Source organism: Plectropomus leopardus, chromosome 2, assembly GCF_008729295.1.
Source record: "Plectropomus leopardus isolate mb chromosome 2, YSFRI_Pleo_2.0, whole genome shotgun sequence".
NCBI lineage: Eukaryota > Metazoa > Chordata > Actinopteri > Perciformes > Serranidae > Plectropomus > Plectropomus leopardus.
Window position 1 is genome coordinate 31,951,088 of NC_056464.1, and position 25,327 is coordinate 31,976,414.

A 25,327-nucleotide genomic window follows, 5' to 3' on the forward strand; every position below is an offset into this window, starting at 1 on the left:
TCCGTTCATAGAGTATGTCTATAATACACTGTAGAAATGAAAAACTCCCTTATAGCACTATTGGTACATTTTTTGTACCACTAAAACCCATTAAAACTATCCCACTGTCATTCCAGCATAAAAGCATGCATCCCATAATTTCAGGCTTTCATTCTGTGGTCCTGGATGAGTTTTTGTAAATTTTACTTTTTTTGTTTTGCCAGATTGGGCAATTTACCTGTGTTTTTTAAAATCCTAAAAGATGAATTAACACTTACACTACACTTTTTAACAGGGTAAATTTTTTGTACCAAATGTAATTAGTCATAAATTGAAACAGTGCAGGAGGGTTAAGCAGGGTTTACATGTTTGATGTTCAGTGTCAGCAGCTATGAGAAAAACCAGGCCTACACGGCCTCCACAGAGTGGTCGGACGAGGACCAGACAGCCCCGAACTCAGGCAACGACACCAACGGAGGGACGAACCCCTTTGACGAAGACGTGAGCAAAGGCGTGAGAGTGAGAGCGCTGTACGACTATGACGGCCAAGAGCAGGACGAGCTCAGCTTCAGAGCAGGTGAGTGTGACACCTGGGGATAAAACTATGAATCCCTGCAGTTGCTTTTACAACACAAACAAGCAAGAATTTGATTTATGAACGTATTAGAATTGTAGTACAATTCTGTGTCCTTTCATTAACAAAGGGGACGAGCTGACAAAGCTGGAGGAGGAGGACGAACAGGGCTGGTGTAAAGGTCGTCTAGACAACGGCCAGCTGGGTCTTTATCCGGCCAATTACGTGGAGCCGATTTAGCTTTTCCATTTGAGGACACTTGTTTCATCGGAGGGCAAACCCAGACTGAACCGTCCAGTCATAACTGCACATTGCCAGAGACTTGAAAGCAAAGCTTCCTCTTCCCGTCGGGCACAATGAGCTGTCTTCATCTCCGCACTCATCACAAAGAAGAGTCTTTCAGGATCATCATCAACATACCGCAACTGAAGCAAAATATTTTAGTCTCTATTGTGTTTCAGTGTGTTTGATTTCAGACGTAACGCTAACATGCCATACAGTATGTTCTCTCATCACAGTATTGATATGGTATCGTCAGTTGTGCCTGGATAAAGAGAATGAGTTATGCATTGTGCATTTTATGTATATATTTTAATCTTTTTTTACAGTCTGGATGCTTGTACAGTTTTTTTCTCATTGAATACAGTGTTTTTTCCCCTCAATGAAATATTTAAATGTTTAGCATTAAAGGAATAGTTTGACATTTTGCGAAACAAACTTCTTTTCAAAATTTTGTTGCAGACAAATTTCCAATATCAGGATAAAATCATTAGAGTCATTAGAAGTTTTGCTGAAGTTGCTGCACGCTCTCATGATGTTGATCATTTGATGTGAGGTGCTCATAAAGCTCAGAGCTGTCTTAAGTCAGAACTTTCCAATCCAATAAAATCAAACATGTTTAATATTATCATATGGAGTTTATATGGAGTTAAATAGCGGGAATTTGTTGACAAAGGATAGAGAAGTGAAGTCCCTCCTTTTCGGGTGTTCCCCATCAGACCATATTATGGAAAAATATATATACAGTAGTCAATGGCGAAAAATTATTTTTTTTTCATCGTGTTAAATTGTGCCATAAAATACATATGATATTTGTCAACTTAAGACATTTTTTAAGAAAGTCAAAGTTTGATATAAGTTTGTTTGTCATAGTAGTATTTAGTTTTGTGTAAAGCCACTCAGCAAACTAAATCTCTCGTCTTGCAATATACGTCACCTACACTGGCTACCTAACTATGACTTAGCTCCACACACAGATGTTAAGTCATTTTACTTGATATATTTCATCCAGTGAATCCTGGTCTTTTTATCAGCCGGGAAGCAAAAGGATGAGCAAGACAATTAGCTTCAGTGAGAGATAACAGTGAGACGTCACCTATACAACTAACGTAGTTGTTCTATGTCGATATTTTCAGTCTTAAATTTGGACAGTTAAACATCAAATTGCGACTTTCCTGCAAAATTCTCTTTTAAATTGACAAACACACTTTTTGTAAATTATGGCATAATTCAAACAGGATGTAAAGTGAAAGTAGACCTGGAAGCTAGAAACTTGTTTTTGGTGTGTGCGCCAGGTGAGCAACTCCATTGAAATAAATCTGCATCATCTTGGCATCCTGTACTTGGTTATTACTAAACATCAAATGTGTTTAACCAGGTGACATTCTATGATATTGGCCATAAAAAATACTGATGACTGCTGTTTGGCAGTGAGTCGAAAGATAGGCATTGAAGAACATGGAAAATATACAAATACAATTGTATTTTGCAGTATTTAGAAGCAAGCTAGCTTTCCACTACTGCACATATTAAGCATGAATATGACCCCAACAGGTGAGGGTCACTCATCTGCATTTGCTCATGTGTGACCGTGCCCTAACTCTGCAAAAGTAAATAAAAATAATAAGCATATGTCAAACTATTCCTTTAATGCATTTAGTTGTTTTCCTGCTGCACTCCATAGCATGTCACTGGATTAGCATTTTGAGCCAAGATTAAAAAAACAGCCCATCATCAGTAAACACACACAGTCACTCAGCAGATTCTCGCTTTGAAATGGAAATATGTACTCTACCAAACAGTGCAAGAGTTGTTTACATTAACCTCCGCTGTCACACCCATTACTGACATGGTGCCTGTTATTATAGCTATTACATTTCAGTTAGTGTCTCCTCGTCCTGCCTTTATGTGCAGACAGTGTTAATAATAACACCGGCGCCTTGAACAAAACCTGCCTGGAAATAGCTTCATTTCACAAACAAGATTTTATTTATTTTTCTGCAGTTAATGAGACTTTTTACTATGAGTAAATGTCTCTGTGATTATTATGTGCATGTTGTTGCTCCCACACACTGTTTACTGCTCTGATCTGAACTGATCCAATGCATGGCTGCAATTTGTTCCTCCCAAATTATTGACTGTTTTTTGATTGATTTAAAACTCTTATCCAGATGATGATTATTTGTGTAACATTGTCTGATTGGTCTATTGTAATGTGCAACAAACTTCAGGCTAACCATTGAACCTTGAGCAAACTGGCTTTATTTCTCAATGAGAAACTTACAGTAAGAAGATATGACCCTAAAATTAACAAGAAATTAGTAAAAAGAAGATAAAAAACCCCAATAAAATTACCTGTAAAAGGTACTTAAAGATGTTAAAAATGTAATTGAAAATATCTAATTATGGTAATTATAAACATAGTTATGGGGCTAGTTATACATTTTCCTAGTTTTTTTTCCCTTAACATTTTTTCCTTTCATTTATTTATTTTTAAATAATCTTAAAATTAAAAAACAATTGAAAAACTTAACTTAATTAAAATATATTTTGTTACAATTTGTGGAACATTTCTTATCAAGTTGCTCATAGCTTTTTTTCCTCATTTATTTGAAAGAAATAAAACCAGTATGCTCAGGATGCAAAGGTTTAAACACTTGTTAAAAGGTGTCTGAAAGTAGCACAAGACAAGTGATGGGGTTAATATACATGCGTATCGATAGTTAAATGTTATGTTTTAATCAGAAAACTTTATACAAAAAAAGATCAGGAGTGCATGTGGCAGTACAGTACATGTTGATTGGTTTGTTGCCCCTGGTTACCACAGGTGAAAGGTACACCTTTGTCTACGAGGAAGGTAGTCTTACTGACGCAGATAGAAAAGGCTTCAACGAGTGCTGCACAAAAAAAGCAGAAAGAGGATCCGTCTCTGAAATATTGATGAGACATTTTGCCTTTTCCTGCTGCATGAGAGGAGTTCATTTTTATAAGATCCAGGAGGGAAATGTTTCTTGTACTGCGCTTGTGCTTCTGTGTGCTTTTAAAAAGTGTTGCTCCTTGTAAGCACCGGGCTCAGAGGGGTGAAATAAATATTGCCTTACTATAAAATCCTCCACCCCACCCCGCCACTCCAAAGACTCTCAACCATCGTGTTTAACAAAGTGAGCTCGCCTCCACAGAATCTGACTCCTGCTTCTCCATCTCACTTTACACCAACACCACACACGGGCCCTCTTTGTCTGACTGAAGATGATATGGATTTAAAGACTTGAAGCAGAATGGGACTGTTAACAAGTGTACTGTAAGAGTGTGTAAAAGCTTCGACTGCAACATCCACTGTGAAACCCCTGCGATACACTGAAGAACGGTAAATCATATTTAAAAAGAAAAATACTCAAATGCTTCTGTCTTTTCTGTCTGGAAACATTTATCAGCAATGTTGAGGAAAACTTCCTTGAGGGCTTTCTCTCTTTTTTTTAGCATAGTGCTGTAATTTCCAAACTGTAGTGCCTGTTCATCTGCACACGCGAAAATAAAAGATGGCATCATACGAGACTCTGTGAAATAAAAATGTTATGTACAATTTGATAATGTTAAGTACATGATACTGTGGAAACAGTGGTTGAGTAAGGATCCATTATTTATACGTCATTACAAGGAAAAGTCTTGGATTGGATATCAGAAAATGCATAAATAACATTATCAGCAAATCACACATTATCCCAAAAAAATCCAAAACTGCCCCTGTGTCATCCTATTAGATCTTAAATTATTGGGTTATTGTTGCCAATGCATTAGAGGGTGAGTTTGGTATTATTCAACCTGGATCCTATTTGCCCATGTTTTTGTGTCTATGTGATTACTGGGAACAACATGTATTTAAATCGGTCCAGTATTGAGCGACAGGGCCGCAGCTGGCAGCTGCAGAACAGGCTGCAACACTCAGGTTTACAGTGTCAATTTACGCCCACTTTAAGTGCTGGTTTTTGCCACTGAATGGCTCAGATTATTATTAGAAGTGTCTGACAACATTATGGAAATGATCACTACAGAGATAGACCTTTCGTTATTGTTTAACCAGAAACAGTCAGTCATTGATGCATTAATTTGTAAGCATCACTTTACGGGAAGGAAGAGCTAGGTTTATAACCTTTTCATACAGTTAAGGTAGTTTAGTATAGTTTCAAAACAAAGAGTTAGGCCTCTCCAAAATGTTATTAAGGGTCTAGAAGACAACTTATATTGTAAAATCTGCAGAATAAATAACTGTAGCTGTCAGATAATTGTAGTGGAGCAAAAATTACAATACTTCCCTCTGAAATTTCCTTAAGTAGAAGTATAAAGTAGCATAAAAAAATTTAAAAATCAAGTAAAATACAAGTGCCTCAAAACTGCATTTACATGCAGTAGTTGCATAACTGCACTTAGTTACTTTATGCCATAGTATAGGGAAGACATACAATATTCAAGTTGTGCCACTCACCAAATGGAGTGACAATTTGAGCTGGATATGATGTCGCATTTTAAAAGGCCTGAATTTCTAATGAGCACCTTAAATGCAACTTCAAAATCAATATACAAATCACAGTGCTCAGTTTAACTAAAGTCCATAAAGTCAAACCAAAAACATTAAAATTTAAAACGCAAAGTCAAAACTTATATAGCTTGTCACACAACTCCAACAGAATATAAATAAATGATGCTGGAGGCTTCAAAGATGATGAATCTTGTTTCTCAGTTTTCCGGTTTGGGGATTTGAGCTCACATGTCTCAACATCTCCAGTGAGCAGTGCCTCCTTTAAAGCGAATTTGAAGTATTAAATGGTGACAGCCTGAACTTCCTCACCTTTAATCTAGTCTGAGAAAGACTTAATTTAAGGTTAAGGCTGTGGCTCCCATCTGCTGTGGCCTCCTGGGTTTAATTTAGTAACATTTTCTGACACTAGAGGTCAGTAGTGACCACAGTCAGCTTTTCAACACATTAATCATCATGTTGAGTCACAAACAACAACAATCCTCCAGTATCACCCTGCTCAATCAACACACCTGCAGCCAGTTAATGGACCTCAAACACAAGCCAACAAAATTACCACAGTGCCACAGGACTTCCCCATTGTTTGTTCCTTAAAACTTCAATATGCTCATGATTGGTTGTAATAGCTGAATGGATATTAGTCATCATGGAAATTACTGTTGATGACAATAAAGATTTTTTGCTGATATTTTGGCATTTCCTGAGACCTCATATGACCTGTATGCAAGTCAACCCTGAGAAAAAGCAAAAAAAGCATTTCAACTGTTACTATTTGCTTTTCTGAGAACGTTTTGTGGCTGGGCGGTGTGTGTTTTTCTTTTTCCTGTTGGCAACTGGCCAAACTGACACTCACATCTTGGCAACAGTTCCACTACTGTACAGTTACGACAATTACTACAACAGTTTCTCTTTTATTATTATTAAATTTCTACATATTATTATTTGTAAGCCTCTGACAAGCAAAGTGACTCATTCTGTCACATGTTGGGAAAAGATTCATTGTTCAAGATAAACAGACACGATATTGTTTAATTAGTCGTAAGGTATAATACAAAGCTCTAATCACCTATTCAACATTTGGGGAGGTCCATTTATCTATCAACAAATTGTGTAATCAAATATTCCAGGAAAACTTTTTAAAAACTCAACAGCTTTTAGATCAAGGGTTCTTTCAGTTTTGATGATTGAGTGCCATTTTGGGGAGCCAGCATATGAAAAGGTGCACACACTCACCTTTCATGACATGATATACCGTAACTTTTTTATGACACACTATGGCTTTTTATGATAATTTAATAACATATTTAAAACATACCATGCTACAATATTTCTTTTATGGGATGCTATGATTTTTTTATTACGTTTTTATGGCATACTATACTATTTTTTCCCAACATATTATACTTAGACTTCTTTAATCTTATTTTTGGTGGCATGCCATTGACATCAAGTTTGGTATAGCCTATGTATATTACATTGTAATTATCCACTTCCTAGCCTTATACATTTTTAAGTAATAAAACAGAGACAGAGCGGTGTTTGACATTAATTGTACTTAAGTTGTGGTGGTTTACCGGTTTTAAGGTATACTGTGTCATTAAAATTGATGGTTATAATACTGTGGACACTTGCTTTGAATTAAAAAAAAGCTACCTGAAGGAAAATCTTTAGTTATTTCCAAAGGGGAGACTTTTAACACAAAAATATAACATATAACAATAAATCTGTAATGCCTTAAACTGTGATGCCTTGAAACTGCAGTATTTCCTGAGATGGTTAGGTTATCATATCAAATCTCACAGCATAGCGTTTAATTGTACCGAGCTGGTGTAACGCATTTGCACAAACCACATACACAACTGTAGTAAGACATAAAACAATAATAATAACAATGGCAATTTGTTATGCTAAAATTATTATTCGTAACAAACTAGGACAAGCTAGCAGCAAACACTTTTCAACTGCACTTTCAGCACCACTCTCCGTCCCTCCATGTATCACTAAAACTATAAATTAAAGGCTAATATTAACAAGAAAGAGCCGAAGATGGTCGCCTGACTTCAGAGGAAGTGTTGGCTGCAAAAACATCTGAGCTAGCCCGGTTTTAGCGGGCTAGCATCCCGCATCAAGATATTTATGCAACATTAAACTTTGGACATCGTTAGCTCGGTTATATTCTCCAAATTTAATCTTCCAGTTCCAGTTCAGTTCAGGGAAACCAAAAAGCACCAAAGTATAATTCACAATTTATTCAAATAATAGTAGCCTAAACAAGAGACACAAAGTGCTGACTCACCTACCTTTGAAGCCTCATAAAGTCCGAAAATATGTCCATTCGTCGAATATTGGTATTCCTTGACTCCGTAAGGGTCCACCCCTCAAAACAATAAAGGGTTTTAATTTTAAAATGTATCCAAGTTGTAAATATTGTCCATGAAGTCCACTGTTGACTGCGTATGCGAGCTTTTGGCGCCAAACGGAAGTGTTGCTGAAGGGTGCGCTGGTTTTTGTTACCCCGCTGGCTACAAAAGAGAAGCGTCCGCGAGTTTTTTGTTCCTGGGACAGCCCGCAGAGTCCAGCACGCGCTCCCAGTTTATAAGGTTAAAGGTCACGTGTTGCATTGTTTTTGTTTTTACTTTTAAATATTGGAGAGGCCATTTAATATTTATGATATATTTGTACATTTTATTCTACTTTTTAAAAAAATTCACATTATTCCTCACCGTGTTGTTTGCATTTATTTTATTGCTGTTTATTGAGGTTTTGTTTTAATCTTCTGGGTTGGGTTTTTTTCTTCAGTAAAGCACTTTGTAACCTTGTTATGAAAAGTGCTGCATCAATAAAGTTGTTTATCATTGTTATCATTATTATTATTCTTAATATTAAGCAATAATTATTATTATTATTATTGTTGATTGTTATTATTATCACAGCCAAGGTATAAGCAATGCAACATCCATACGTTATTACTCAATGCAATGCAGAAAATAATAATTTAATGACATACAGTATGCATATCATATTATACCAAGATATTTGTATGGGATACTATGACATTTTTATGGCAAATTATTTTCCAACATATTATAATTTGATTTAAAACAGCTGTTGTTATTAGCAGCGGTGTAGAAGTGGGTGAGGCTTATTAATAAAGTCAACCTGCAGCACATTGAAGTGCAGAAGTAACTCGGTTTGTTTTCTACAGCTCCATAATTGTCAGTGCATTATCACATTACCACAGTGATAATTTACAGTCAGTCTGACATCTTAGTTCCACTTGATCCTAATTCATGCGTCCTCACAGTGGGATTTAAAGACCCTTAAAGATACATGTAGGGATAAGTTTACCACGACACACTTTACCTGCAAGACTGAACTGGTCATTATCGCTAAAGGCCAGCTTTTCTTGGCAGATATGCACTGTTCAAAGTAAGAGCAGTTATGACACATTTAAAAACCTGTTGGTCTACATGAAAGAAAGAAGAAAGAACAGTTAATGCTGAGAAGAAAACAAAAACAAAATACACATAAAAAGAAGTATTACATATCGATTGTTCAGCTGCCAATAACTGTTAAAGGTGGGTTTAATCTGCTTTCCAAACCACACATTGCTGATTTTACAATTATCACACACCCTTTTTGAGTTCGAAACATCACACAGATGCAGATTCAGTTAGAAAAAAAGTTTATTGAGTCCTGTTTGAAGCCTGGATATCCTTCCTCGCTCAGGCAGGCGTTGAGGTAATCTCCCAAAATATAAAATAAGCAATATTTTAAGTGAGTGTGAAATCATAAACTTAAATGTATAAGAATAACATACTCATATGAGTAATTCCAGACAAAATAAAGAACTATGAAAGTGTGAAATAATCCAATAGAAGCATAATGTTATTTAACCCAGCTTCCTTTCAAAATAAAAGTTTACTGTAAGTAATTTTTGTTCCTTTCAAGCTCTTTTCCGTCAATCTTTATTTTCAGTCTGTCTTTATTTCAGAACAGCTTTTCCCCCCAGTAAAGTTTCCTGTCTTTCAGATTACACAGTTCAGATCCAATTATTTAATTATTTATTTCTGGTTGAATTAGCAAACAGCTAATTATATAACTGGCTCTGCCCTGTTTGTCTTTAAAAGTGACATGACATCAACTGTTTGATTTTAAAAAGAATAAATAAATTTTAAAAAATTAATATAGCTGGGTTGAGTTTTGACAAGAGCAAGAGTGTAAAGTCATGCTAGCTGCTCTGTAGACTGTACTTTATAGGAACAGTGGTGCTTTATGCTTAAAACAAACATGCACACATTGTCAGTGTTCACTATAGACTGCGTAAAATAGGTCAGGTTCAGGTCTGAAAAGTGAAGAAAATGCCTAAAACCTGCATTCCTTTTAATGTCCAGCAGGGGCACTGGGCAATGGTTGAAAAACGAAGTCTGACTGTTTCTAAGTCTTTGAGGAAATGACCCTATAATTCACTTGATTTATTACCTCAGTAAATATTTTCCTAAGGTGTTCAAGGTGTCAACCAATAGTTTCAGGTCCTCTTTAATACAGCAAGATATTTATTTGGAAATTAAGGTGTCATTTAGGCTTCCTAGTGAATGGCAAGTTGCTACTTCGGTGTGTGTCCAAGTGTTATCAGAGCAGCGACCTCTGGGACTGAAAACTGACAGATCCCAGTCGGACTGAAACGATGTCTTCGTTGAACTTGTGTGGCATAGAGTAAGTGTGCTGGCATTACCTTTTTCCTCAGTGTACACTGTTTTTTGATCGCTTATCCATCGTCACAGCAGCGCATTAAAGGCCCTCCGTTATTTACTTTCCACAATAAAAGACCAACTTAAATTACTTCGAGCATCTTGCTAAAAAGTTATAAAAACAGCTTACAAAAGACACTGGTGTATTTTCATTGCTTACCATGCAACTTTATAGCTTTGCTCACTGATCTCTGAGCCCTCCAGGTGCTTATTTGTTCTGTCCCTGACATAGTTTGTCCATCATTTCTAAATCTCAGTAACGTCAGGAGAATCTCAACTAGATCTTAACACTAACAGGCTGTTATTGCACTGTGTCACGAAAATTTCTCACTCATGTTTCAACGAGCACGATGAACACAAAGATGTGAAATACGCATTTTGCTTCCATTGTGTCGCATCCATTGTTCTAATCGTGCCGCCCAACATGAAACCGCGTCTATTCGCATCTTTGCACTGACTTTGCTCAAAACTCTTGCTTTGCATTCAGTGTGACACATCATTACACCTGCATGATGTGCAAATAATTCTTTTTTTCTCAATGCTGAATAGTGAAGTCGACACATAAATGCAGAAAACTGCAGTTCCTCTAATGGCCACTGAAGTCTGGCTCTAAAAGAGCCAATCCCCATAGACCCCCATGTTAAAATGCTCAACTTTAGAGCAGAAATAAACATGTTTACAGCCTGGTCTCTATGACTACTTTTTCTATTCGTGACAACTGTATAGTGGGTGAAGTCTTTTTACCCGTTTATCAGGGCTGTATTGTAAATAATAAAGGGTGGGCCGTTTTGAGTGACAGGCTGATGGTGTTACCTCAGTTGTTGGGATATTTTAGTGTGTACGAAAGTGGTGGACTGACCAACATTGCCATTCATAGAAAAAAAGACAAAAAAAACTGAATTACTTCACAATGTCATAGTTGTATAGCAAATTTCACCTGTATTTATTTACATGATTATAGATTTCATAATGTTTTTCCTATTTATTTTTATTTTGAACTCTTTGGGTGTCCACAGTGAAACACCCACAACATAAATGCAACGTACAGCAGCACAAACCAGAGTTGAAAAGCAGGGCTTCTCAGCAGTGAAACAGTCATGCTAGTTTCTTTACCAATTTACACCTTAAAAAATAATTTTTAAAAATAATATGACACAACAGGTGCTGAGGATCCTTTGATAACAGTTTTTCTCTCCTGGATCCAGATCCAACAAACTGTTCAAGTCTCCCTCTCAGTACGATTAAGACGAGATGGGTCACAGGACCTGGCTGACTGTGTGTGTAACAGCCAGGACCAAACCCAAAAACGAGGCAAAACAATCCTCACCACATTTTCAATCGTGGCAGCAAAACCGGCTTTAACTCAAACAGAGACCGTGGTCAAGATGTGCGAAACAAGAAGACAAAGCAAATGTAGCTGTGGGCCCTGGGCGTTTTCCTGAAGCTTGCGAAAGAGCAATCAGTTTGAACTGTTTGCTGTAATGGATGATAATAACTGAGAATCACATTATGTAAGAATAAACAGGCAGATCATGCAAATTACAAGGCAGTTTCTGTTTTCTTTTGTGTTTGTGGCTGTTTCATTCTGCAGCAGGAAAAAGCCTCATCGCCTACTTTGTTTTGTCTCTTCCTCTCACATCATGCACAGATAAGCCGTCACGCAACAGCTGCCAGTGTCAGTGTTGGCAGTGAAAGTGTGTGTGTTGATCAGTGCACGTGCTTCCTATCACCTTTTCATCTCAGGTGTTCAAGTGCATGATGAGATAGTTTGTCCTTTTAGTTTCGTAGGTTCCCATCTCCTCCTTATCATCTTCCGTCTCCTCCCATCACGCTGCCGCTTCATACTGGGTGAACAAACTGGTAGACGAGTCTCTGAGACACGTCAGGTTTGCGAATGATGCCCTTCTTGTAGTACTGACGTATGGAGCGGCTCAGCTTGTCATAGTTCATAGCGGGGCGGTTCTTTCTGAGTCCCCACAGTCTCGCAACATGAGCCGAGTCTTCGATTTTAAAAATACCTGAATCACAAGAGATTTGACATTTGTTACAAAATGCAATAAAACGAACATAACAGTGAGTGTTTAGATTTTACATACAGCCATGTTAGTCTTCTATTTGCATGCATTTTTCTTTTATTTCATTCCGTTTAACCCTTTGAAACTTGAGAATATTGTTTTGGTTTTTCTCCAAAAACATGGGAGGAATGCAAAAAGCAATTAAAGAAGAAATGACCCAGAAATTACAAAAAAAATAAATGTATATAAAAAGTACAAAAAAGTACCTACCTAGCAAATTAGCCAAAAAACAAACAACAAAGTAGAGTAATATAATAAGCACCTTATTAATGCTTCATAAAAATAGTAATGCTGAAAATATCATTTGAAATATATAATTATGATAATTATAAATATAGTTCTTTAAAAAAAATCAAAATCTTCCAATTTCTCTGCTTGTTTCTCGTTGCCTTTTTCCCAAGTTTAAAAAAGAAATCAAACCAATTTGCTCAGGGTTCAAAGGTTTAAAGGCTTGTGAAAGGTACCACAAGAAAAGTGATGTCAATCCAGGTTTCAAAGGGTTAAACCCGTAGTCTCATTGGGATTAAATCTACGGTGAACGGGCTGTAAAGCAGCATAGCAGGTATCTAGGAAGTTCAAAGCTCCTGATATGCTATTTAAATATTTAAAAACTATTTTAAGATTTTAACAACAATGAGTTAAACAGCTTTAAGATATGAATTTGCTGATAAGATGTAGAGGAGTTACAGTTTTAAATGAAGCACTTAAGGAGCTGAAGTGTCAGCTGAAGCGATGAAATCAGTTGAAGTGTTCGCATGTGAGGGTAAGAGATGAAAACAGTTGAATTGTAAGTACAATAAATCATAACATATAAAATAGTTTCTTATCACTATAAGTTTTCCCTTTTATTCCAAAGATTATCTTAAAAGCAAGATAAGTATGATTCTTGAAGTCAAGTTCCAGAGTAATTTTAAAAGTCTTAAGAGTCGAAATAAAAAAAACACATATCAAAAGTGCAGCATTAAAAAATAACGAAGATACCTTTTTCTTTATTAAGCCAGCGGATGCAGCGTCCATAATTGTGAGGTTTAAGCAGGAGTTCTCGGAGAAACTGCCACAGATGAATGGGCTGACCAGAACAAGACGAATCTGCCTCGGACCAAAGATCCTCGCCAACTAAACAACACGAAACAACATTTAAGGCCAAAGTGCTAAACTAATCAGGAGATTCACAACAGCCAAGTCATTCGAATAAAATGATGGAATTGTACGTTTCTGTAAACCACATATATGTTACATTTGTACATTTCATACAATACATAGTATTAACATTTCTTAAGTGACTTTGATGGGACAGCATGCAAATGAACATCTGGAGGAGATGGTGTGACACAGAGGTGAGATCAAGACCAACAAAAGTTTTTTAACAAGTTTGGGACATGTTCAGCAGTGTTTCCAGCAACAAATTGGGTATTTTAATCCCAATTGTGATGTTTCCTTAACCCTACCAAGTGGTTTTTGTGGCTAAACTTAACCATGTGTTATCCACAGCATTATTGACATAAAACTAAAAATTGAAGTGTAAAAAATATAAAGTTTCAACATATTTGCTTCATATGAAATGTGCAAGCGTCACACACCCATGGTTTGCAGAAACGTACAAAGCCAACATTTATTGTGGCGATTGGATTGTACATAAAATAAGTGTGATTTGCATGAAAATTCAAATCTTGGGTTTTTTTTAAGATAAATTTTGGGGTTTTTCACCTTTATTTAATAGGACAGCTTGAGCATGAAAAGGGGAGAGAGAGGGGATGACATGCAGCAAAGGGCCAAGGACATAGCCTCTGTACATCCAGAGGGGGCATCCAGTCAACCAACTAAGCTAATGGGCATCCAAAATCTTTTACTCTTACAAAGTAAACAAAAATGTCCAGTGGTCTGTACTCCAAGTGTGTAAATGTATTAGTATTTTGCAGAATTCTGGGTAAAATCCAATGCAGTTTTTTACTGATTAAAGTTTGAAATTGTCTTTAGAAGGCAGATCCAGAGGAAACCAAACCTACCGGTAGTTTTTGTATCTCCGACTGAACACCTCTCTTTCATCCACGCAGCTGGAGAGACAAGATTAAAATCAATTAATTAAAAAATAAAGTTGACCTTCAATTAATTACTGCTTATATCTGTTACTCTTTGTAAGACTGTTTACAGACTTGTGACTTCTAAGAAAAATCAAATAAAGAAAATGAACTGTTCCCACCCATCCACGCTGTACATTAACACCCTGAGACAAACTCAAATGCAAGTTCAATTGTAAAAAAAAAAAAAAAATCACACAGACACACCTGACTTCCAAATGTCCAGGTGTGCGTGCAGCGTGTCTCCACACTGCGGGGAGCGCTGGCGAAACTCCTCCTCGCTCATAGCACACAGGTCCTTTCCTGTCAGGTCCTGGAAGGCTTTTCCTGCGTGGGGCAGCCTGTACAGATGTTCAGTCCACAGCAGCCACTTCTGGACGTTCCCTGTGTTCCACTCGATAGGGTCTGTGGAAACAGACAGGAAAATGATGAGAAACTCTCAGCTGTGCCTGCTGTAAACGACCTGGTTTGGGGTTATTTGTCAAAGTCATATTGTCAGTTAAATTCCCATTATTTTTCTGTGTTTACTGTGTTCCACCACATTTATACATAATACTTTTACTGAAACCACAAGGCAATCACGCTTTTATGCTACTTAAATTGTAATCAGTGGAACAGATGCCTGTGAATTGTGTAGCTTTATGGCAACCAGAAGCCGTACAATACATAATGCTTCCTCTGTTTGCTTTCAGTGAGCAGTAGAGACCTCGCCCTTAAGACTGTGTACACTATCTACTGGCAGGAGAGAGACATCATGCACTGTCACAATCCAGGAGAACTCATGCAAAGGTCAGGATTAAACAGATCCTGGAGCAGGCAAACACAGCTCTGCGTCAGTCAGGATATGATTTAGGAGATCTGTCATTTTGTCTTGGCTATCCACACAAATATGTGTTGATTTTGGGGGCAAGATCCAGAAGCTTAAGTTGAATCAATATCCCTTTACTTGCAGGTAACGGGCAACACTTTGGGATCTTTTTTAGTCATGAAAAAAAACTTGTGTGCTTTAAAGATTTATTTCTTAGTCAGTTAAATGTCTTTAGTGCTGTAACTCCCCTCTTGAAGATGACAAACTGCAGCAGCAGGTGCGGTGAACGGCAGCCTACCTGGCGTGATGTTGAGCAGTTTGCAGGCTGTTTCAATGTCCTTCAGCACTTCTCCCACCACCATGCTCTGCACCTGCTCCAGAGAGCGCTCCTCCTCCTGCCCCTCCAGCCCAGGAGAGAGTCCCTGCTCCTGGCTGTCGATGACGGGGCACTGCTCCGGTTCCTCCTGGGGCCCCATGCGAGTCATGGGCACAGCCAGCGTCGGGGAGGCCTCTGAAACTTTCACCAGCCAGGTGGCGTCTTCAGTGAGGAGCATGTCAAAGCAGGACAGGTAGAGGCCTGGCACGCCACGCTCCAGGGCTTCCACGTTTGGTTTGGTTTCGCCCAGGTCCCAGGGTTCTCCGGAGCCTCTGTTTCGCTCCAGGATGGCGAGGGAGTCCTCTGTCATCCCGATCCGGGATCCATACACTGTGCCCTCCGATAAACTGCCCACTGGATCTGACATAACTGGTTCCTGGAGACAAGTTAGATTTATGGTCCCCAAGAGGATTTTTTTTCCACAAAACTGTACACATCAGACCACAGCACACAGTAACAACAGATAATGACAGACAACAGTACACACTCCGGCCCGTTCAATGAGGCCTATTGTTGAAGGGCTGCAGGGATCAGGCTTTCCCGAAAGCAAGCCCTTCTGCACCTCAATGCTCTGGAGAGACATAACTTTCTAGTGCTGCTTTAAGAGGCCTATTACAAGTACTTAAACCTTTGAACTGAAGTCAATTAGTGCGATTTATTTCCAAAATACTGGGGAAATAAAGGCAATGAGAAACTTGGTAAGAAATGTTCCTCATATTGAAAGATTTTAGTAGATTTAGAAAATTATTTTTAAAAAGCTAGGGAAAAATGTCTAGGGAAAGAAAGTTAAGGATATTACTGAACTGTTATATTTTTTGAGGTAATTTTCTTGTACTTTCTTTTCTACTAATTCCAATTTGCTCAAGTTTTAAAGGGTTAAACTCTATATTTAATCTATAATGAAACTATATCTATAGTTACTTGAACATGAACTGAGAGACGTGTAAAAGTATCCTATGTGCAATGTAAAATGTTTGTTAAAGGAATATTGAGGCTGATTCTGAATTAGAGTGAAAAGCAGCAATATGCAAAAAAAATTGCTTTTCACGTGATTTTGCCGGGCAAAAAAAAAAAAAAAAAAAAAGCAGCAATGTCTCCGAAAAAACAGCCACTTTTGTTGCCACTCAAGGCAGGAAGCCTCTAGAAACACTGACAGACAATAGTTTAAAAATTATAATCCTGTCTGCAACATTCAAGCTGTTCACTTTGGATTAAAATCCTGTCACACTTCAAGTCAAAAACAAAATACCTTCTCCAACAGTCCCTCCGCTGCAGTTCTCTGGCTGCTAAAACACCAACTGTTTTTCTTTAGTAATAAACTCCATCAGAGCAGCTGCAGGCAAGAGTCCCTTTTCGTAATGTGTTTTTTGGCAGAACTGGGGCGAGACTGTGTCGCTCGATGCTTTTTAAGAACTCGGGGCCTGATGGAGAAACTGGGGAAATGACCCTCAGGAGCGTTAAAACACACACAGCGCTGACAGGCATGGGGCAAAATGGATTTGACTGAGTCTCTTATTTGTGGGTCAGTGGCCCAGAATGCCTGATGTGTCGGGGGTAGCTGACTTGTATTGAGACCTGAAGCAGCTCGGCCGCCTGCCTCGGCTTTCAAGGTGCCGTCCCTGCAGCCCTCTGTCTCCACTGTCAGCTGGAGTTTTTAATCAAGTTAGATAATGTGGAGAAGAGCGTCCACCATGTTTGAAAAAAAGACGTCTGTTTTATGAAGACTGGACTGATAGCGGCGACAGCTTCTTCCTAACAGGAAATTGCCATCATAAGTGTTCATTTATGGACGTCAGGTTGAGCACATGTGCTGTAATCTCAGGGTGAACTCGCAATATAACACCCATAATGTGTACCTGCCACAGCTGGTAGATGGGAAGGCACACTGCTGTCACCCGCCAGGTTATCAGTGGTTGAGCCTGATGCCAAAGTAAAGGAAGTGTGCTCCCACAGAGCACATGTTCACAGTCATGGCTTTATTTGCCAAGACGCAAAGAAATTAAAGTCTCGTAAAATTTGCAAAATGATCGACTACACCCATCAGCCAAAACCATCTGTGAGGGTTGAGTTAAAAATGAATCCAGCTGATGTTATACTTTTCTGATAGGACAGAATGTCAAGTTACCTCACTGGCAAAAGGTTTTGAAAAAGTAAAAACCTGAGTGAACATTTCACCACCATCTTCTCAACATGAGCAAAAGAAACACAATTGTTGTTATTGTGTAGTGGATACGTCAAAACCTAACATTTCAACAACACTGTGGTTAACGTGGTTAGGTTCAAGTTTGGTAAGGAAGAGATCATGTTTTAACTTTAAAACACCTGGTTTTGGGGGGTATAGTTGCAACAGGAAAAGCAGCAACATCTTGGTAAAAAAAACAGCTGCTTTTTGTGGCACTGAACCACTTTTTATGTTGGTATCGGGTAGTAAAAGCAGCAAAGTCTTAGTAAAAACACTACTTTCGTGCCTATATCTGGCAGGAAAAGCAGTGATGTCTCGGCAAAAACGCACAGCTCTCATGCTACTATCGGGCTGAAAAAGCAACAATGTCTTTGTCTATTGATTTTGGCTGCACACACTTTCCACTACTTTTTGTAAAAGCCTGGATTCAAGAGTGCAAACCCTTTCATAACGCTCATCTCAAAGCTTTTTTTGTCTTATGGACACATTTACCCAACTTCTCCAAAGTTAAATGAAGTTATCTTCCCCACCCTCAAAAAGATTACTCTTCCAGACTTCAATCTTCAACCCCCCACTGTAAAACCTCCCCCAAAGTCTTCCTTTTATCTCCAACTTTCTCGTAAACTATAACCCACACTCCCTTTCACTCATCAGGAGTCAGATTAAAAGCCACTGGCATCCCGGCCTGGTTGCTTCGTGTCAACTCTGCTCTGCAACAGCTTGCGTTAAGCCCATTAGCAAAGCAAATTTAGCCATATTACCTTCTTCCAAAAGGAAGAGGGGGCACAAGAAAAAGACACAAACACACACCCCTGCAGAGAGGGATTAAGACCCTGACTGATCTCTAAATGAGTTTGGTCAAGACGCTGATATTCATTTCAGGAGCATTAGAGCTTGCTCCATTTACTCAGCAAAGTCAGCCTTTGACACCGACAGAGGAGGACTCCCTCCGTGCAGGCGTCCACCCTGGGAACAATATTTCTTCCACATGATTGGTTTCATTTAACGTGAAGAGGGTAATTATCTGAGGTGAAGTTTGTATCATCACTTTGGATTTTATATGATTGGAGCTGTGTTATTGGAATTATGTGGGGTGGGGGCAAAGAATAATAATAATAAATAAAGGGAAAAAAAGACCAAAGCAACTTATTTATATAGTGAACTTATATTTTTCATTGGGAAGAAGACAAAAAAAAACACCAACAAAAAAAGGCCAAAAGTGACAGATGTATTATATTAGACAGACCAAAGCATGACCCATGTTATATTTTTCATTTTAAAAGGGGGAAAAAAAAAGAAGGAAAAAAAAATAGACCAAAAAGTGACCTGTGTATTATATTTTTCAATGGGGGAAAGGACAGGGAAAAGATTTTTTAAAAATGACCAAAGCAGGACCTGTTTGTTTCACTTGATAAAAAAGGAAAAAAAGAAGAAAAATACTGACTTAACAGTGAACTTGTGTTAGATTTTTCATTAAAAAGAACTGAAAATAAATAAATAGAAAAATAATAAATAAGTGAAGTGGGTTTTTTTTAACTGAAAAAAACAAAACAAAACTGAAAAAGTCATAAGGACCTTCGATGAACAAATTAGTGGCGTTTTTGAACAAGGATCCGACTGGGATCCAAATACTGCCCATTCATATAACTTTGTGTCCAGTGGACATTCACCTACATGTGCGCAGTAGCCTTTTTCACATAAGAATTGTCAAAAAAGAAAGTTTAAAACCTAGTTTTAAAACCCTCTCTTGAAGTAAAATTGGTTAAAAGTTGCAGACCAATACAACCATTCTAGCTTGAAATTAACCTATTAGCCAATCTATCACTGTTGTTGAAACATTTTGTGACAGAAGTGTTTAGTTTAAAGTTAATGAGTAGTGATTCAAACAAGCTGAAGTCGGCTGCTCTTTAAAAAGTTGGTTTAACCTGGATGACTCGATCTGAGCTTGGAAACAAAAGTGTCTCGTGAGAGATTTGAGATCATCTCTTTAACAGTGAACAAAATGTTCATCAACAGCTCAGCTCGTCACCAACAAAGAAAAAAAAGGTCTGTGTTGTTTGAGTCTGGAGTTAAAGGAGTGTGTACAGCCAGGCGTGACTGTTTGCCATGTGAGCGTTAAAGGGAGATTTTTTTCCCCTTGTTATTGTTTCTCATGGGAAACTTGGACCAGCGAAGGAAGTCATTGTTCCCAGAACAAGGAAAAAGACATTTGCAATATAACCATTGCTGGGAAGAAAGTGTGTGGGCTGCAGGAAGTGATTTGGATCTTTGGCCTGCTGCCTGAGCCCCCTTTTTTATGGCAACAGAGATGTACAGGTGCTCTTTTCACATTATAAATCAGGCTTAGGTGTAGCATTAGTCTATTTTTTGGTGGACAATTATATGGATGTAGCCTATTTTATGATTTGCAAATAAAGGCATGTTTTACGCGTGTGGCCTCTAATTTTTATTGCTATTTACAATATTTGTAGTTTACAGACCATCACATCTCTTTTTGTAATCACATTTTATTATACTCTTCATCTTCGACTCTTTTTCTTTCATTAGTTGGTTGTATTAAGTGCCAACGGGGGAAGCTGGTGCACTTTTTAATTAATTTCTGCAGTTAGTCAGGTGCAGTTGGCATCAGGCCAGTATCCTAGGAAACACTAAACCACTGAGTAAGCTTTGCTGTTGTTCCAAATTTTGACAGAGGGCTGTATTTACAGTTGGTGATGCAGATGATAAACCTCACACGACTGAGATTGGACCTGAAGATTTGGAGGTGCAGCATGGACAGATGGAGGAATAAACCTGTTTTTGCGAGATAGTGAAGATATGGAGGCTCTTGTCGTGAGGCCTAAGGCATGAACTCGTGCAGCTGGATTTAAAGTAGTGACTGTCAGAGGATCCAAAAGAAAGAAGGTTTTTTGATGGCAATATTAAAAGTTACACAGTTACACTGCTTTAGAAAGTGTCATTAAAGATATAGTTACAGCCAACACCTATGTGACCATGTAGATGAATGGGACAGAAAAAAATCGCTTCATCATACCCGGCCTTATGGAATTTCAGTGGATAATATTGTTGCATATTTTCAATTTGTGCATACATATTTAAATGTAAATAAAGTTGGCCTGTTTTATGTTCATTCTATTTTTAAGTGAAGCATTTAGTACATGTATTTCCCTTATTTTAAATCTAGTTTTGTGCTGCTATATGAAAGGTGCTCTATAATGAAAATTATTTATTACTATTATCTATTTATTTATTTATTGTTTGGTAAGAACCTACGTGGAAGAAAAATTGGGGAAAAAAATCAAATATTGCAAAAAATAAATAAATAACTTGCGCAGGACGAAAAGTTAATAAAAAATGAGAGAACAAGGACTACAAAAATGCTAACTCATTTCCATGTTTTTGGACTAATTTCTGCACCGCTCTACTACATCATCTCAGTGTGCCCTCTTCTTCTGCATTTGGTTTAGTGGCACCCAAAAGGAACTGGCACCCCCACTGTTTATCCTGATGTGCTCACCTCCTACTATGTAAAACAGAAGTGGATTTAATAAGGCAATAATCTTTTTCTTCTGATTTTCTGGGAATTCATTCAAATTTTGGGATACATCTGAAGAGAAACGTATACACTAAAGCTGTCAGTAAGCTTCTCCAGATTGTCAGATGGTCTCCTCCCTAAACCACCATCTCATGGCCAAATCTGTAACTCTCCGAGTCTTGGCAAAGGTGAGCTCTCCATGTCTCATCCATGTCCAACCTTTACAAGACAGACTGTCTGAGATTCCATATTCAGAAAGAGGGAGAGGGTATGCAATCTTTAATTCTTGTTAAACGGAGGGTGGACAAGCTTTTTATTTATTTATTTTTTTGGGTGGTGTCCTTTCATGCATTTTCTAACTTTTCTAACCCTTTATTAAAGTCTAATTTCATCCTTCCTTTAAGATTTATTATATTAAAAAAATTAAGTCAACTGTCATGTGCACCCTGGAACATAAATGTGTGTTTTGCCTTATGAAGAGGTCATTTTAAAATTTTAGGAGGCAGGATGCAGCAATCTTTGCCGAAGGGATGTGGAAGGTCCACAAAAATATTTGCAGTGAGATGTAAAACATAAAGTAAAGCCTCCCTCCACACCTCAAAAACTTTGCACATTCCCTTAAGAGTCTGCGCAGCTTTTCGTGATGACGTAGAGTGATGACGTAGTTGAGCATAAAATGATAGATCTGACTGAGAGAGTAAACACGCACCTGCACCTATAGAAACAACTGAGCAGTTCTGTTATTTCTGCTGGTAATTTACTGTTATTATAGTCTTGTCTTTAGGGAGCAGCCGTTTTATTTAATTTCCACCTTTTATCAAAATATCATAATTAAATCCCACTGTCTTATCCCACACAGTGTTGACACGTTTATTTTAAATGTCAGCTAATTATTGTGGTGGCGTCAAACCACCAACCATCTTCCAGTGTGAAAGCTAATTATACATATACAGAAACAGGTAAAACAGGCAAACATGACAAGGAGGAGAAATTATGAGGTTAATTAATTAGATAACAGCTTTTCTGTCTTTATCAACTGTCTTGTGTTGTTATTAATCCTGTGCTGTGAAGCCAAAGACAGTTTCCCACATTGTATTTTAACTTAGTTGAACTCAAGACGAACCAAAATTCTTGCTGATCAAAACAGATTATTTATATCCTTTTTTTAACTGGGTGTCAAAGTTAAGTCTAACAATGAATAACTCATATCTTTTGGATATTGTTTATCCTGTACCAGGTAAGTCACGCAGAAGATGCCATTTATTTTCTATGAAAGACGAGATATTGACATCAGTGACAGAAAACAACACAACTACTGTCACACAAATGATCCTTTAACAATAAAAAGTAATACTATGATAAGGGGGAAAAAAACTGTAATTTTTTAGACACACATCACATGTTAAGGAAACTGCGTAAGGCAGCATCTACTTACCGACACGAAGATGCTCTGATGGCCGGAGGCAAAGACTTCACTGGATGATTAAAGATGCAGCGCAACTCTGGTTCTCTCCAAGGATGCAGGATGGCCGTTTGTCCTTGATGCACACCAACGCTCAGCTCAGACGCCGGGGCGCTACCTGAGGACAAAGGTGCAGCCAGCAGCGGGCCACCTTCACTGTTTCCCCCTGATGAGTGTCACAGAGCCCCCAAGCCCAGAGGCCTCGGACCCTCCCAGGCTCTCTGGTGGAATTACACTTAACCTGAAAGTCACAGCCTAAAGCACAACTGCAAACTACACTTCAAGTGAAAGCACCTGCTGGGGGTGTGTACAAACTGAGAAGAAGTGAGGGCAAGTGACTCAGTGAGTGAGTGCAAAGGAATTCCAGCTCCATTGACTGCAATTTATATTTATAGGGCAGTCGTGTTTACTTTGTGTGTGCGTGTGTGTGCCTGTGTGTGTGTGTGTGTGTGTGTGTGTGTGTGTGTGTGAGTCTTTAGTGGCATGTGTCTTGCAGATTAGAGTCAGACCTTCTCAAACACTACTAGTTGACCTCAGTACCAGACAGACAATTCAAAGTTATAACAGACAAAAGCATATACTTTGAAAAATAATATAAAAAGCTTTGCAAGCAAGCAAGCAAGCAAATTTCATTTATATAGCACCTTTTGCAGACACCAGTCACAAAGTGCTTCACAAACACACAAACAAAAGCAAATACATCAAAATAAAACCAAGACAAAATACAAAGTGAGAGTAGGTAAAGCACAGGATTAAAATGCCTGTCTGAATATGAAGGTTTTGACTGTTTTTTGAAAGACTTTTGAAAGACTTAGAGGACCCAGAGAGGCAGATCTAAGAGCTTGATTAGTAGTGCATGGAAAAAGGAGGTCGCTGAAATATTGTGGGGCCTGGCCATGTAAGGCTCTAAAACTGAGCAGCAGAATTTTGAAATTAATTCTGAACTTATAGGGAAGCCAGTGCAACAAAGCTAGAACTGGAGTAATATGTGACCATTTATTTGATTGGGTAAGGAGTCGAGCAGCAGCATTTTGGATGGTTTATAAACGGTGTAATGAGGATTTGTTGAGGCTCGTGAAAAGAGAATGGCAGTAGTTTCAACGAGATGAAATAAACACATGTATTAGCATCTTCATTTCCTTTCTTGATTAGAAAGATTACAGGCCTAAGTTTGTCTATGTTCCTCAGATGATAAAAGCAGGACCGGGTCAGTGTATTACTGTAAGTATCAATACCAATACCAATAGCTGTGCTTAATTACAAATTTAAGGTCCTGGTACTTTACTTGAGTATTTCTACTGCACAACTCTAAAACATTTCAGAGGAAAATATTGCACTTTTCACTTAACTATATTTATCTGACTGCTGTAACTTTTCTCAGATTAATCATTTCTAGATAAAATCATACACTTATACATTGTTAAAGATTAAACCAGTGTTTCCCAACCGTTTTGGATTGACTTACAGAAAAGCCTGTTTCTTTTTGTTTTTCTCCTCTCAACTTCTCAGCTTTCATTTAAATAATTCTTAGGCACCCAAGAAGCTAAAACTATCTGACATTTCATAAAAAAAGAAGGTAAATTTTACATTAAAATTCAAAATTGAATAGTACCGGTAGACGTAACAGAACTTTTATTACTATCCCATTAATTGTCTCACAACAGCATTACTGCATCAATATTAAAATAATGTAATAATGTCTTGCTGTAGAGTATATTAGCTACAGGAGCCATTTTTCTACAGAACGAGCACCGTTAGAGTGTGCTTTCACACCTGTAGTTTGGTTATATAGACTGACAAGTAATTTGTGACTGGACAATTTTGGTGACTGTCATCCTGCATCATCAGGACTCAAGCGGTGACTGACAGAAGTCTATTTAGCACTTTAATGCTGATGTGTTCATTCATGCTCTTCGGTGTAAGGCTCAGATAGAAATAGGCCTAACTTACTGTAAGCATTAATAGTATTACTGGACTGTAAATCCACATTTTGAATGTTAAAATGTTATAAATAAAGACTTACAGGTAGAAACAGGACGAAAAGAAGGTGTCTTGCACAGTAATGATTCTGAGCTTATTACAGTGGGATTGTTGTAACACATTTGTAATGAACTGAAGCACATACATACGGACAAAAGCGCTGCAGTTTTAACTAGGAATGCACGATAATATTGGCACGTCATTGTTATCAGCATATATTGACTTCAAAATGAAATATTGGAAACATGCCAATTTCTACCTATATAACAAACCATTTTTTTTCTTTTTTAATTGGCAAAGTGAACATGTACAAAACATAAATCCTAAATTGAAGTATTTCTCTTATTTTGCACAATGAATGGATATTACATACATTTAAAAGCATTGTACTTTATGTTGCCATCTCCTGGTGGGCCATTATGATAAGAGTATGCATAGTATGATGTTAATTCCAAATTAGGTGGCGAAAGAGTGGACATACACACAGAACATTTTGCTTACATTGCTTTGCAGTATCACTTAAGTAGGATTTTGAATGCAGAACGTTTACTTTACCTTTAACTTCATGTAAAGGACCATCTTTAGACTGTGGTATTAGTACGTTGAGCTTACATATTCTCCCCATACATGCTGGGATTCCACTCCAGGTCCTGGTTTTACAGTCCATTGGCTCAGACTCACGTGACATGCTGCAGAAGGAAATACATAGTTGGA

General features: G+C 37.9%; 2 protein-coding genes across 5 annotated transcripts in view; one reads left to right on the plus strand and one right to left on the minus strand.

The window, feature by feature from the left end:
• The window catches only part of pacsin1b (protein kinase C and casein kinase substrate in neurons 1b), a 34,942-nt gene extending 33,762 nt beyond the window's left edge, over positions 1–1,180 (plus strand). For all 4 annotated transcript variants that reach the window (XM_042508825.1, XM_042508832.1, XM_042508839.1 and 1 more), the window contains exons 9-10: positions 360–556; positions 684–1,180. In XM_042508825.1, coding sequence (XP_042364759.1) covers positions 360–556; positions 684–793 — 307 coding nt within the window. In that variant the 3' untranslated portion in view covers positions 794–1,180. The remainder of the gene's footprint in view (positions 1–359; positions 557–683) is intronic.
• Positions 1,181–11,465: 10,285 nt separating this feature from the next.
• LOC121953606 (SAM pointed domain-containing Ets transcription factor) lies at positions 11,466–23,273 on the minus strand. Its single transcript, XM_042500791.1, has 6 exons — positions 22,607–23,273; positions 15,377–15,830; positions 14,478–14,675; positions 14,199–14,246; positions 13,174–13,308; positions 11,466–12,135 (listed from the first exon to the last, which is right to left on the minus strand). Exons 2-6 carry the CDS (start codon positions 15,819–15,821, stop codon positions 11,957–11,959), a joined length of 1,005 nt encoding a protein of 334 aa, XP_042356725.1. The 5' UTR covers positions 15,822–15,830; positions 22,607–23,273; the 3' UTR covers positions 11,466–11,956.
• Positions 23,274–25,327: the final 2,054 nt, after the last annotated feature.

Bases quoted from the DNA above. Each gene is read 5' to 3' on its own strand.
- LOC121953606 (XM_042500791.1), bottom strand. From the start codon at position 15,821: ATGTCAGATCCAGTGGGCAGTTTATCGGAGGGCACAGTGTATGGATCC. The intron at 14,676-15,376 runs GTAGGCTGCCGT...CTGTTTCCACAG, and splicing joins ACTGCTCAACATCACGCCAG to ACCCTATCGAGTGGAACACA. The intron at 13,309-14,198 runs GTAGGTTTGGTT...CGTGTTGTTTAG, and splicing joins CGGAGATACAAAAACTACCG to TTGGCGAGGATCTTTGGTCC.